General features: G+C 35.2%; 1 protein-coding gene across 1 annotated transcript in view; it reads right to left on the bottom strand.

Moving 5' to 3' along the window:
- FMN1 (formin 1) overlaps positions 1-14,483 on the bottom strand; it is a 134,670-nt gene that overhangs the window by 49,588 nt on the left and 70,599 nt on the right. Inside the window, exons 9-12 of the mRNA XM_065686635.1 lie at positions 11,114-11,243; positions 9,486-9,632; positions 5,907-5,966; positions 3,733-3,853 (exon numbers count right to left, since the gene is read on the bottom strand). Coding sequence (XP_065542707.1) covers positions 3,733-3,853; positions 5,907-5,966; positions 9,486-9,632; positions 11,114-11,243 — 458 coding nt within the window. The remainder of the gene's footprint in view (positions 1-3,732; positions 3,854-5,906; positions 5,967-9,485; positions 9,633-11,113; positions 11,244-14,483) is intronic.

Genomic DNA, 14,483 nt, shown 5'->3' on the forward strand with positions numbered 1-14,483 from the left:
TTAAATACGGAAAAATTGAGGGTAACATATGCAAGGTAACAAATGGTTAAGAGGCCCCCAGTTTGAAACCATGTCTCCTGAAGTACTGATACCAAACTGATTATTATAGGTTGCATATCTATGAATTTTAGAATAAATTATTTCCTTTTGGTCATGTTTGTGTGTGTGTGTAAACACCCACATATTCATATGCACTCAGTTAAGTTAGTAAATATTTTAAATGCATATACAGTCCTGAAAAAAGTGTCAGTATGAAAATGGCAACTAATATCTCTACTGGTGGCCATGAAAGAAGGTAAAAGCAAAAGGTATGTGGATATTCAGTGGGATCAAAATGATATAGGATCAAAATGATATGGGATCAAAATCTCATAGGAAATTTTATTAATTATGAGAAATAGAAGTATGACTCTTCAAAGCATTCAGAGGGGACCTATGTTGGTTTCCATTTTTAAACATTCAAGTATCTTTGCTCTTTCAGTTATAATATTATTAAGGTCAGGAATACAAAAAAGTTATAATGAACATTACAGTACATCACAGATTCCTAGAGTCAAAGGAACCTAATATTGCTTTCTTTTAACTAATGAAACAGCACTTTAAAATTTTATGAACTGTATTGCAAGGAAGAGCAATGAGTATGATAGATGGACTCAAGCTACAGTGTGATTAAGATTGTTCAACTTTGGACAGAGATGAGTAAAAGGTTCATGATAAAACTTATACAAGTCTATCATACTGAGACTTTCTAAAAATCTTCTTACAATTACACATTTCAAACATTCTGTTCTTATTCCAGAAGAACACCAATCGAGTGGCATTGGCCAGACTAGAAGGGAAGTCATGTTTGGTCACAGGGAAAGGAAAAAGTGAAAAACATTGCCCTAGACAATGAATAGGATATTTTACAGTTTTAAAATATTGATAAAAAGCAAAACCTTTTTTTTTTTCCCATAAAGATTAACTAGAAAGCTAAAACCTGTTAAATCAATGAATGTATCCGCTTATTCCACTACGTAATATTTGAAAACCTTGGACATACACTGACTATACAGACCTGGAGTGAAAACCTGAGCTTACAGAAAACATTTCTTTTTCCTGTGACCTAAAAGTGGAACCAGATTTCACTCTAAAACTTTCATCTCACTATTTAATATTGCATTCTTTTGCACTTCTTTCCCCTTAAAACTCCATATTAATTGCATATTTTTGTTTATAATTCTTCTTAACTTAAAAATGTTCGTAGTTACAAAGTTTGTTCTTGAATATATATTAGAAACCTCTAGGATTACGGTTTTCCGAAAATTTGATTGAATTTTTAAACCAAACCTTAATCCCTTTAGACTAAAGATAGTCTGTCCCTTTAAACTCTAATCTGAAAGACTTCAAAATAGCAAATTGTATGGAACACAATCTGTTTATCTGAAAAGGATGAAAGGGTTTGTGCTCCATCTAGATTTGAACTTTTGGTTCCACAGTGTCTAGGTATTTCAAACCAGAGGTTTACACCATTAAGAATGCCACTCATGATAACTCAATCCTTCCTATGCTAATATCCATGATAGAAAGATAAATGAATGCCTTGATAAGCTAGAAAAAAATATTTTTAAATACTAAATGACAACTATTATGAAAAGTGTCTATCAAAATTGCCACTTCAGGCACAAGAGGTGATCTTTATCTTTTTTAAAAAATTATTCAGGCAAAAAAAGTGACCTCACTAACAGGAACTTTATTTTGTTCCCTAATGGCACACAAGAAAAACCCTCTTTCATTTATTACCTTTGTCTCATCCCACTTAAGCAACAAGGTAATCAGCTTAAGACAACCTTACTCAACCAAACTGTGAAATAAATCCAATGTACCCTATAACACAGGCAGCCGCAGTTAATATTGTTCAAATTATTTACATCTGAAGGGCCGCGCCTGTCTGGATAGCTGGGCCCGACGCTTCTCTGGACTTGGTTTCTGCTACTCACATCTGTTTCAGCTTTAGACTTTCACTGGTATTCTGCCAGCAGCCACAACTTTTTAATGGCTACAATAAACTACAGAGACTCATCAAATCTTTGTTGTACATGTTAAAATTATAACCTCTTCAATTAAAATTTAGATTTAAAAATAAACTGCAGCATCATCTGAAGAAAAAAATTTGAAAGGCAATGTTTGAAAGAGATACAACATTTTTATATGACCGTTTCTTTGTTTAAATACAAGAGGAACTAATGACAGGAATGCTTGTTAGAATTCTGCTGCATATTTCTGAATGATAAAATACCAACCTCTGAAAATATTTCCACGACCTTTTTTGTTTCAAATCTTTGCTGTCATTAACTTTATATGTTAATTAGTTTGGCTGGGTTTCAAATACATCTTTACAAAGAAGAATTATGAAAACAGCATTAACATAACTTTTCTAGATTTTCTACAAATATCTAAGAAAATGTGGTTTAGGAATTAGAAATCAGTGATTACAAGAAAGCTGCAGTTTTTATTTTATGAGTTAGAGTATTTAGCTTTTCCTACTTGCTGTGTCTTTCAAGTGTAGAACAAATATGATGTGAATGTCACAGCCTCAGAGTAGGTCTTGCAAGACTAAGATGCATGACAGCAAAACTACATTCTGAAAAAGTGCAAGATCAAACACAGATCATGTTTCTGCACAAACTAGCCCAAAAGAGGGCAGGCCAAGAGGTTTACAGGGCCAAGCGATGAGAGGAGATAGAGCACTTACTTATGCCCGGGTCGAACAAACAACAACTGATACTTTCCTACCACTGTTAACCTCTGAAATTATCCTAAAGATGGCAGTGACCTAATCCAGTAATTTCTAACTGTAAGGATAAATTATTTTGCAATGGTTTTCACTGCCTTATGTTGAAAAGAATTAAAAATAATCTTGTTAAAATCTGATTCTAAAAATACCCTTCATTTTGATGCAGAGATTTAAACGTAAATGGAGAAGTTTTTATAGGCTTTCATGCAGATTCTCTCACTAAACTCCGTTTTCCACACAAAACTGCTTCAGCATAAGTAGCAGCTTTTCCTTAACAATAAAGAAAGGCACAAAATAGTCAGTCATTTGCTGGATTTTAGAAAGTCACATGAAGCACAAAATAAAAATGAAACTGCTTGGAATACTTAGAGAGCAACCCTTCCTACTTTATTTCTACTCAGTACCTTGATTGATAGATGAGTTGGGTTTCTAAGCCCCTCTTTATAATAAACATTTTTAAATGTTTATTTTATGTCTCAGGGTGAAAATATTTTGAACTGGAGCTTTCTATTTCCCTTTGCTGTGCCTTGGCAAGCTGTGTTTTATTTCTACATTAATAGTATTCAACTCTTTTTTGTAGCTGCTAAATTGTTGTTATACAAGTACTGAAGAAAGTATTTATATTATGGAAATAACAGATATCTACAGTTAAACATACAGTTCTGGAGAAGCCAGAGGAAAATGCACATATAACTAAAGAAAATTTCAGAAAGATTTCTTTGGGGGCCTTTTCATTGAAAAAGGGAAAATTACTATTCAGTATCTTTACTTACATTTTTATAAAGTTTGTGAGTTTGACTTTTTTTCTAATTTATGTGAGTAATTTGTGCCACAGTGTAAAAACTCTAAATGAATCAACACTATAAACCTAATTAGCAATAAGAAAACCTCATAAAGGTCACATTTTAAATGGCACTTTGTTGTTAGCAGAAAAAAATGTGAAAGTTCCCAGTTACCTTCTAGATCTCTCTTCATTTTCCTTAAGTCTTTTATTAGGTCTTCAAATTTAACTTGGGAGGCCTGGAAAAAATCCTGTGGTTCTGGTAAAGGAAAAATACTCTTGTCCGTTCCTGCTTCCTAAACAAACAAACAAACAAAAATGCCACAATGAAAATTGAATTCATTTGCAGTGAAATAAATTATTTTTTTTAAACATCATGTATGAAACCCTATCATAAAACTGCAAAATAAAATATTTAAAATAATTAATGCTAAAACAACATAACATTCAAGATGAAATCCTGACCATTCTAAGTGTTGAAAATTCCTTTTTGATGTTGTAAAGCAAACTTTACTCTATTTAAACTATGAAACAACACTGAGCTCGCAATTCACAACAATGAATTTCTGTTCATTGTATGTCAATTGAGGTTTAGATAAAGGATTAGAAGTTTCTTAAAAACAGATAACATGAATGCCTATTTTAATGCAACAAGTGATCTTATGCCAAAAGTTTGTGGTTTCATTCTCTCACGATTCATTAAATATACACACACTTTATAAGCATAAATGGAAAACAATATTTATGTATTGCCTGGAGTATTTTATACATTTAAAAATATACAGTTGAAGGTTTATGCAGCTAAATAAATTCCATGGTTTAATGTCTGTATGGAATTCATAAGTATATACCTTATTTTTAGCACAGTAAGAAAAACAAATCAGAAGTAAAACAGAACAAAATAAAAAACCTTACAAGGTTCAAAGCAATAACTCCAGTGGAAATTAAGTATATAGATGTATTAATATAACATTGCTGTGCATAAACATATGCTAGTGAGTTTAAATACTACCTGTGCATGGATTTCATGTAATAAATGTAATAGACAAATTCTCATAGGTTGAAAAACTAATTGTTTTGTGAACATGGAAAAAATAATTTTATTATTATAAAGATATAGACATTTTTGGGGAAAAAAATGTAGAACATTTACACAGTGTCCATTTCTTCCCAAGGAAGATAAACTGCTTTGCTTTAAAAAAATTCCCTGAAGTAAAGCTACATTGTAGTAGAAAGTTTGCAAAAATACTAAAATCGATGAATTAGAGACATTAGCTTCAGCATACATATGTCAATACCCTAAAAACCAAGAGCACTAAATGTTAGACAAAGTTGCTTTTGTTATGAGGCTTTTAACGAGGCAGTTACTTCAGTTAAAGTAATGACACTATTTCCCTGCTCCAAAGAAAAAAAAGGAAAAAAGAAAAAAGGAGAAAGAAAACAAGTACAGATCTACATATCTGCTAGCTTGCTAGTTTTTGTCTCCTCTACAGCTCAGCCACAGGAGTTATTCCATAGGCTTCTGACATACACACCCTCCAGCATTAAAAATCATAGAATCAGAGAATGGTTTGGGTTGGAATGGGACCTTTAAAGATCATTTAGTCCATCCCCCTACCATGGGCAATCTTTACCAAAAAAAAAAAAAAAAAAAAAATGGAAAAGAACAACAACAGAAAAGGAAAAAAATTATTTGCATTCGACTAGACATAGGGCTGTTAAAAATTACACTAGTCTTAGATTCAAAGATTAGATAAAGGTTCAAAAATAAGCAATTACATACTTAAATAAATAGTGACAACTGTTCAAATTTTCCACTTCAAAACTTTGGCTGCTGCCGATATCTATTAAAAAGCCTCATAAATATAACTCACTCAAAGCAGCAGCCACACCTCTTCCTATATTTTCAATCCCTAACTTCATCCCCATCAGCTGACTCATCTATCTTAGAATACCAACCGAAGTGTTCTGTCATGAGAAGAGAAATCATACTTCTATCTTCCATTATTACCATATCAGAACAAGATTTACAACTTTAAGGTAACCAGGATGTAAGAAGACAGGACTGGAGTGGTTGCCTGACCAGTCTGCTGCAGTCACAGTCAACTGCCTGCAACAGCAGCCAGTTCAACCATTACTGTAAAATTTTCCAAAGCCTTATCATAAAACCTGTAGCAAATTTCAGACCTACTGAGGTCCACATCCATTACATGAAAGCAAAATAAATGGATTTTCTTTTTCTGTCAGTGCTACTATGTACAGATTTTTAAAAAGGTAATGTAAACCCTTTTACAATATCTTAAAGAAACCTAATTTTGGAGAGACTGATACAGTAAATGAATCTCTTACCTTATCACAATGGCGTAGGTAATATATGACGACATAATCCACAAGATTAATACCATTATGCTAGGAAAAAAAATGTATTATTAAAAATGTGCTATTAACACTGCTCAAATGAATGAAAATTTCTCAATTTGGAAATAAATATATTACTATTATTATTTTATATTGCCATGAGAAATAGGACTTACAATATCATCAGCCCTAGCATTACTGACCAAAAAAACCAATCTTTCATAACATGGGATTGATTGTACCAGCACAGGACCTAGAGCTTCTTTTGGTTCTAAGAAAACACCCACTGGGAGAAGATGTCCCCATATATTTTTTTAATAATACAAAGCATTCCTGAATAATAATATCAACTTCATTAAAAATATTAATAATATGATTCTTTAATATTAACTATTATATATAGTTATATATATATTAACTAATATTACAGACACCTCAGATATATTCAGGCGATCTGAATTTCTTGATTTCTCTAGTCTCAATTGATCTACAACGAGGATCTGAAAGACGCATAAGTATTTTTCATATTTTACTCCAAATATAAAACCAGACATCATGTACCTAACAATTATATTTCATGCCCTTCTGCCTTCTAAATATGAATTTTAATACTTTGTGGAATCATAATTTCCATGGTCCTGCATATAAAATGACTGTACACAACATCATTTTATTTTGTTATGTCATTGAGTCAGCATAGGCCAGATGAACTAAAGGAAAAGCGTCAAACTGCAACTTACGTGTTACAGGGTACTGTTCAGCAATGTAAAAGAATCATAATATAGGGAATTATATCTGGAATGTCCTTGAAGTTTTTTTGGATGTATTTTCATATTGTATATAAGATATCAAGACAAACATTTGTATGTGAACAATGTCTGACTTCCTGTAGAGAGCTGCCTTGCCTATGTTAGAGCCTGTAGCACATTATATTTTATTAGTGTCATACAACAGCAAAATTCTTAACTAAGCAAGTCATCACTGTCATACAGACAAAGCCACTCTGCTTGTATAACAGTTTTGGAAGACTTTGATGCAGGTCATGCAACAAAAAGGAACTGGGGTGAATCATGAAGTGGTAAATGCTCTATCCCTGCAGTGTTCAAGGCCATGCTGGACAGAGCCTTGGGTGACATGGTCTAGGGTGAGGCATCCCTGCCTATAGCAGTGGAGTTGGAAATAGATGATCTTAAGGTCCTCTCCAACCCTGACTATTCTATGATTCTATGAACATTAATTGCCCTTTAGAGTGAAATACATCTGTTGCTAAACTATCAAACCTATTGCTTTGGTTTGAAGTATATTTGCATAAGATGAAACACAGAGATTTTGAAGTGGTGAGCTACAGGTATTAAGAAAACTGTATCAACTAACTTTCTAAGCTCATGTTACAAGAAGTGACTTTTATAGTAAGAGATACTTAACATTGACACTTTACCTTGGCTGCTGGAATTCAGCTTACCTAGATGCAATACTGTTGCCAGCAGTTCCCAAAAAAGAGAGTAACAGAACACAGGAAGGATACTTTAGTGTTCAACTATACAAGACCCTGCATTCTTCTTCCTTGCAATATGGTCTACCAATTAACTCTGAGGTTTCATGTCTGCCTGTAGCAGTTGGCTCCTTTGAGTTTTTATGCGTTTTGGAGACTAGTCTACACGAAAAATATATTTATTTTGGCTACCAGGGAATTGTAAATACTGTATTTTTATAGCTTGTTTTGCTAAGGAACAAGTCTTCTGCAATTATATTGTACATCTGTCACTTCTTTTCATAATTAATAATTTTGGGGCATGCTGGCTAAATTCAGCAAAATTGGAAAGTCACAGAGATAATTAAATTCTTACAAGTTTCTGGTTAGATACAAGAGCAAGACTAAAATTAGCATTTCTACTGAGAAAAAGCAGGCCAAGCTCAGGAGTTATACATTTTTCTTTACAGCAGCTGGCCAACCAATGAATACCTGAATACAAGGAAACTTGGCCTGGTTCTAGTTTAGCTGCAGCTTGTACCAATGCTTGTCCATGGAGTAGGACTGGAAGAAAAGGGGTCTGAATTAGAATTAGAAACATAGAATCATAAAATCATTTAGGATAGAAAAGACCCTTAAGATCATCAAGTCCTAACAGTAAAACCAACGCTGCCAAATACACCACTAAACCATGTCACTAAGTGCCACTTCTTTGAAATACCTCCAGGGACCCTGGGCAGCCTGTTCCAATGCTTGACAATCCTTTCAGTGAAGAATTTTTTTCCTAATATCCAATCTAAACCTCTTGTGCTATCACTTGCTACTTGGGAAAAAGAGTTTGACAGCCCCCTCACTTCAGCTTATGTTCAGGTAGTTACAGAGTGAATGCTAAGGCCTCCCCTGAGCCTCTCTTTCTCCAAGACAAACAAACCCAGTTCCCCCAGCTGCTCCTTGTAAAACTTTTTGTCTAGACCCTTCACCAGCTTCACTGCTCTTTGAACATGCTCCAGCACCTCATGTCTTTAGGAGACAAAGGACTCATAGAACTTTCATTAATACAGTTGCTAACCGAACAATTCATTAAATGTGTTTTTACACATTATTAATGTTTGCATTCACAAATAAAATAAAAAGCTCCCTAGACATACTAGTTTCCGGACATTGCCTGTCACACAAACACATTCTTACATACATGAAACATAACTGGGAACAAAAGCTTAAAAACTACATTTCTTGTAATTCAAGAGAGCACTTCATTGCTGCTTCATGAATCCATGTAGTGTCTATGTATGCTCTGGCAAAAAATGACTTTCAGCAGTGTTTCCTTTGCCTACATTATTTAACACCTCCTCCTCTGCCCTACTGAAATAAGGAACAAAGAAATTTCATTTCAAAAGGTTTCCAGAGTTTGTTTGAGACTAACTTTGATCCTAGCATGACTAATCAAAAATGTGCTAGTTCACTATTTTTGACAAAATAATTTACTGCCATCTATGAGCATTTTTCTCGCGCATGCCATTCAGAATTCATGCCCTACATCCATTTAACTGCTAATTAAAAAGAAAGACTGAAAATATCTTGCTGGGTCTGACATGCCTCTTTGAAGAGGATTAGAATCCTGTATATTATAAATTTATATGCCTTAAGTATAATTCCATAGTGTATATGTTACGCTGAACCTTCACTGATACTTTGCTTTTAAACCTGATTTTTACTCACCTAGAGCTACCTTAAGTTAAGAGCGAGAAAAAAGAATGGACACATTTACTGGAGAAGACTTCTGCAGTCTGTGCTCTCTCACTTCTCTATATCCTACTGTAATTACATCCCTACTAGTAAGAGAGACACACAGAGAAGCCCTCACAGAAGACAATTATCCTAGTAGTACTGAATAGGAGAAATTGGAGATTATGGAAATAAGCGCATGTGCAAAAGAAAGTGAAAAGTTGGGAGAAAAAAAAAAATCAAGAAAATGGTACAAAGTGCCTTGTTCCTTCAAGCAAGAATGGTAAAAAATAAGAAAATACTATCTTCTCACAGATGAAGGAACAAAAATATCACTTGAGAAAAAATATCTTTAATTAAAAATTAGTACTTACTCTGCTTTTGACATCCTTTAGTTTGGGGAGTATTTCCAATCCAAATCCATCTGCTTGACCTCGGGTCCTATTTCCACCATTCATATAATTTCCAAAAGCCAGAATCAAGCCTAAAATTTCCTTTACACTTGTCATGTTCAGCAAAGCCTGGAAAAAGGATACTAGTCGGCAACTTCTATTGGCACAAAAATTCTAATTGCTAATATAACAAAAATTTTTTTTTACTATATTTTTGCTACAAGTTTCGTTTCTTGTGTGTTTTTATTCCACTAGGGAAAAGAAGCTAAAACTGGAACAAGAGTCAAACATTTAAGAGGAACATTTATTAGACTGTATCAGCCTAAGACACTAACTTAATCCATATGAAGCAAATTATAAGGTATCATAAACTACGCAGATGACACAAACATTCATTGAAGATTACTAAGCATTCTTAGTAGCCTTTAAAAATCTTACTGATGAGGTGGTTTATCACTATTCTATGATTCTATGATTCTATGAGTTTGCATGATGCACAAGTCAAATGGAGATGTGCTATTTTTGCTGCCACTAGGTTAGACTCAGACTGTCATAGTCAGCCTGCTTCTCATTGGTCCTAGTGCTCTGGAAATTCACGTCTGGATCCACACTTAATGCAGACATACCAGGGGTAAGGACTAAATTATTGCACCTCAAAATGGAAAAGAAACACAGTGGAGAACTAGTAAATTATTTTACTTTACATATAAAGACATCTATCTTGTCAATTGAGAACCTGAGGCTACTGGCCTAATTCTTAAATATGCAGCCTTATAGCACACCTTATACTACACACTGGATAAATCAGTTGTAGTGTGAGCTCCTCACAAGTAAACTGAGAGCAATTCCACTTCCCCTACCTCATACAAAACTGAATCCTTTATTTTTGTCTCCTTTGGAAAGAAAACACTAGATAATTATTTTCATTAGAATATGCCAAGGAATCCAAAGAGGCAGAACACGGGCACTTTGTGATGGCAAACAGCAAAAGCTATCTATCTCCAAATTTGGAGGGGGAAAAAAAAAAAAGTCAGGATGCTATACTTAGGTCACTATTCAAGTCCTCTTTGAACTCCTAACTCATCCCACTTTTCATGGTTTATTGGTTAGAATTTGAAAGTCTTGTCTTTAAACATTCATGGCATAGAAATCTTGGGTAAAGCTTTGTCAGCTACTAAAAAAATCCACTGCATTAGGGCTAACAGATATGTACAGACACCAGGTGAATGTAATAAGCTTATGAATATGATAGACATCTATTGTGGATGGCATCAACAGTGATGTGCAAAATAAAGTAAGCTTACAAGGCCATGTGCTAAGCTAGTCTTATATTTAATTTCTATTTTATGGGGATTATCTATTACTCCATTTAATGTGCAAAGTAATAAGAATCTTCCACTGAAATAAAAATCAGTTTTCCTATGTAGACCACAGGGTATCACACACAACTCATCTTCTTTCTTTCCTGTTCCTTTTGTTCTTATAAGCAGCTAAGAAACTTAATATATTTTTATTTTCCTGAATAGCCAATAATCAGGCTTAAGGTTTATCACTCATGCTAAAAAAAACAAGTATATTTCTGTTTTTATTTAGCTTTCATTACGACTTACCTTGGAAACACGAGTTATGATATCAACTTTCCGGTGCACTGATGTAATCCCTTCAGAAAAAACTGATTGGAAGATAATACACTGAGCCCGTTCAGTGAAGTTGGGGATCTGAGATAACTCATACAAAAATCTGTAGGAAAAACAAAAGTATAAATGAATCTTTATATTTCTTTTCTGTGGGGTACAATAATGGATCAAAGCTGTAGTATAATGAAATATACATGCAAGTTTTCCTACTTCAAATCAAATGTGACAGAATTTATGATTCTTACATTCTTTATGCTTGATGTGTTAAGAAATCCTGTTAATATCAAGAAAAATGCAAGATAATACTCATTATCACATGAATATATTAACCCACTATCACAGCTGAATAATAAGTAGAAGAAACATAAACCTAGATCATAGGTTAAAAAGAAAAAAAGAAAAAGAAAACAAAAGGGAAAAGTAAAGAACTAGAGAAACACTTTTAATGTTTTCACTCATGTGTTTTTGTTTCTCCTAAAAATTTGCCCAGCAATACGGAACTCGATGTATTCCTACAATGTTATTTCATAATATAAAATGTCTGCCAAGAAATTTCTTCTGATGCTCAGCCTCAATTTTCTTTTACTAATTTGCACCACACTTCCAATTATATAGCAGCATGTCTTATGGTAATGCACCTAGCCGTATATTTAGCTCTAAAATACTTGCAGATTATATCTCTTTACAGTCACTGTTCAGTATAGTTACAAACTCTTTATTTGTTCTTTATCTGTCCTCATATATGCACTTTCCTTGTGAGACTACTCCATCCTTCCTCCTTTAACTCTTTGGTAAATATAAACAAATAGAAGCACATTCAACAACTGTACTTCGGATATGACAAAATGAAAGCATCCCAAAGGCATGAGTAATTCCGCACTTTTCTTCAGTTTAAAATGTCAGAGCTTAGCTAAATAATAAAAGAAGCTTTAGCATTTCTTATAATAAAAGAGTTTGCATGATTTGCTTTGTGGGTTTTGACTCAAGGATTTCAGAGATACACATGCTTTCTTGAAATCCAGAAACAAGCTGTCTTTTGTTCCAGTAGCACTTTAGAACATTATTCTAATCTCATGTCTACAGATATCCCTAGATATCCCTTAATGCAATGCCATAAAGATCTTTCTACGTCACGAGAAATGATGGAAACCATTATTAGCTTGCATTTTTAATGAATTTATTTTAATTATTTAAACCAATACATCTGGTTTCTCGAACTTATTTCTTTTTCATAGTAGATAATATCAGAAGCTTCAAATCTGCTTTATAAATTTCTCATGCATGCGATGCTTTGTTGAATACATAATGGCTGTTTAAATTAACAGCAAAATCCACTTGTGGCTGGTGTGAAATAAGACATTTTAACTGGAATATATATATTTTTTCCCTTCTTTTTCTTTCTTCCCTGATGCAAAAATCTATTGTGAGAGAAGGATTGTGGAGGCCCAGCTTGGCTCTTACACTTTAGCAGTGGGGAAAAAAGAAATGCCAAGCTGGTATTAATAAAAATGCTTCCTATTGGGAATGAATGGTATTGCCAGGAAAAAAAAAAAAGAGAAAAGAAAAAAGAGGATACTTTGCACTTTGTGTGAGAGAAACAAAAGAAAGAAAAACCCAAACTGTTTCATTGATGTTCTAACATACATACATTTTAAAAGTTTAAATTAAAAAAGCCAAATGACACACATTCTTCTCTTCCTATGAAAAGGCAACTATTTTCTCCATGCTGGTCACTGGAATACAACATAATTGTGCCAGGAGTTAAAAGAGCATCAGCATAAAAAGAAAATGTCTTCAGATTTTGGAATTCAAAGTATTCAGTGTAAGTATCTAGACAGAACACTTATAACTGAAATCCATCAAAAAAAGGAATCTTAGTGATTACAAAAATAGTTATGAAACACAAAATCACGGTGTGAATCTGTGGTTATAGAATCATAGAGTTATAGAATAGTTAGGGCTGGAAAGGAACTTACAATCATCTAGTTCCAACCCCGCCCTGCCATGGGCAGGGACACCTCACACTAAACCATGTAACCCAAGGCTCTGTCCAGCCTGGCCTTGAACACCGCCAGGGATGGAGCATTCACAACATCCCTGGGCAACCCATTCCAGTGCCTCTCCACCCTAACAGTACAGAACTTCTTCCTTTATCCAATCTAAACATTCTCTGTTAAAGCTTTAACCTGTTACCCCTTGTCCTGTCACTACAGTCCCTAATGAACAGTACGTCCCCAGCACACTTATAGGCCCCTTCAGATACTGGAAGGCTGCTACGAGGTTGCCACACAGCCTTCTCTTCTCCAGGCTGAACGGCCCCAACTTTCTCAGCCTATCTTTATACGGTAGGTGCTCCAGTCCCCTGATCATCCTCGTGGCCCTTCTCTGGACTTGTTTCAACAGTTCCATGTCCTTTTTATGTTGAGGACACCAGAACTGCACACAATACTCCAGGTGAGGTCTCACAAGAGCAGAGTAGAGGGGCAGGATCAGCTCCTTCGACCTGCTGGTCACGCTCCTTTTGATGCAGCCCAGGATACGGTTGGCTTTCTGGGCTGCGAGCACACACTGAAGCTGGCTCATGTTCATTTTCTCACTGACCAGCACCCCCAAGTCTTTCTCTGCAGGGCTGCTCTGAATCTCTTTGCCCAGCCTGTAGCTGTGCCTGCGATTGCTCCAACCTAGGTGTAGGACCTTGCACTTGACATGGTTAAACTTCATAAGGTTGGCATCAGCCCATCTCACAAGCATGTCGAGGTCCCTCTGGATGGCATTCCTTCCCTCCAGCATATCAACTGAACCGCACAGCTTGGTGTCATCAGCAAACTTGCTGAGGGCGCACTCAATCCCACTGTCCATGTCACTGACAAAGATGTTGAACAAGACCGGTCCCAACACCAATCCCTGAGGGACACCGCTCATTACTGGTCTCCAGCTGGACATTGAGCCATTGACCACAACTCTTTGCATGTGGCCATCCAGCCAGTTCTTTATCCACTGAGTGGTCCATCCATCAAATTGATGTTTCTCCAATTTGGAGACAAGGATGTTGTGTGGGACAGTGTCGAACGTTTTGCACAAGTCCAGGTAGATGACATCAACTGCTTTACCCTTGTCCATCAGTTCCGTAGCCCCATCATAGAAGGCCACCAAATTGGTCAGGCAGGATTTCCCCTTAGTGAAGCCATGCTGGCTGTCACCAGGCACCTTGTTGTTTTTCATGTGCCTTAGCATGCCTTCCAGGAGAATGTACTCCAAGATTTTGCCAGGCACAGAGGTGAGACTGACTAGTCTGTAATTCCCCGGGTCATCCATTTTCCCCTTCTTGAAAATGGGGGTTATA

This window comes from Lathamus discolor, chromosome 6 (genome assembly GCF_037157495.1).
Source record: "Lathamus discolor isolate bLatDis1 chromosome 6, bLatDis1.hap1, whole genome shotgun sequence".
Taxonomy (NCBI): domain Eukaryota; kingdom Metazoa; phylum Chordata; class Aves; order Psittaciformes; family Psittacidae; genus Lathamus; species Lathamus discolor.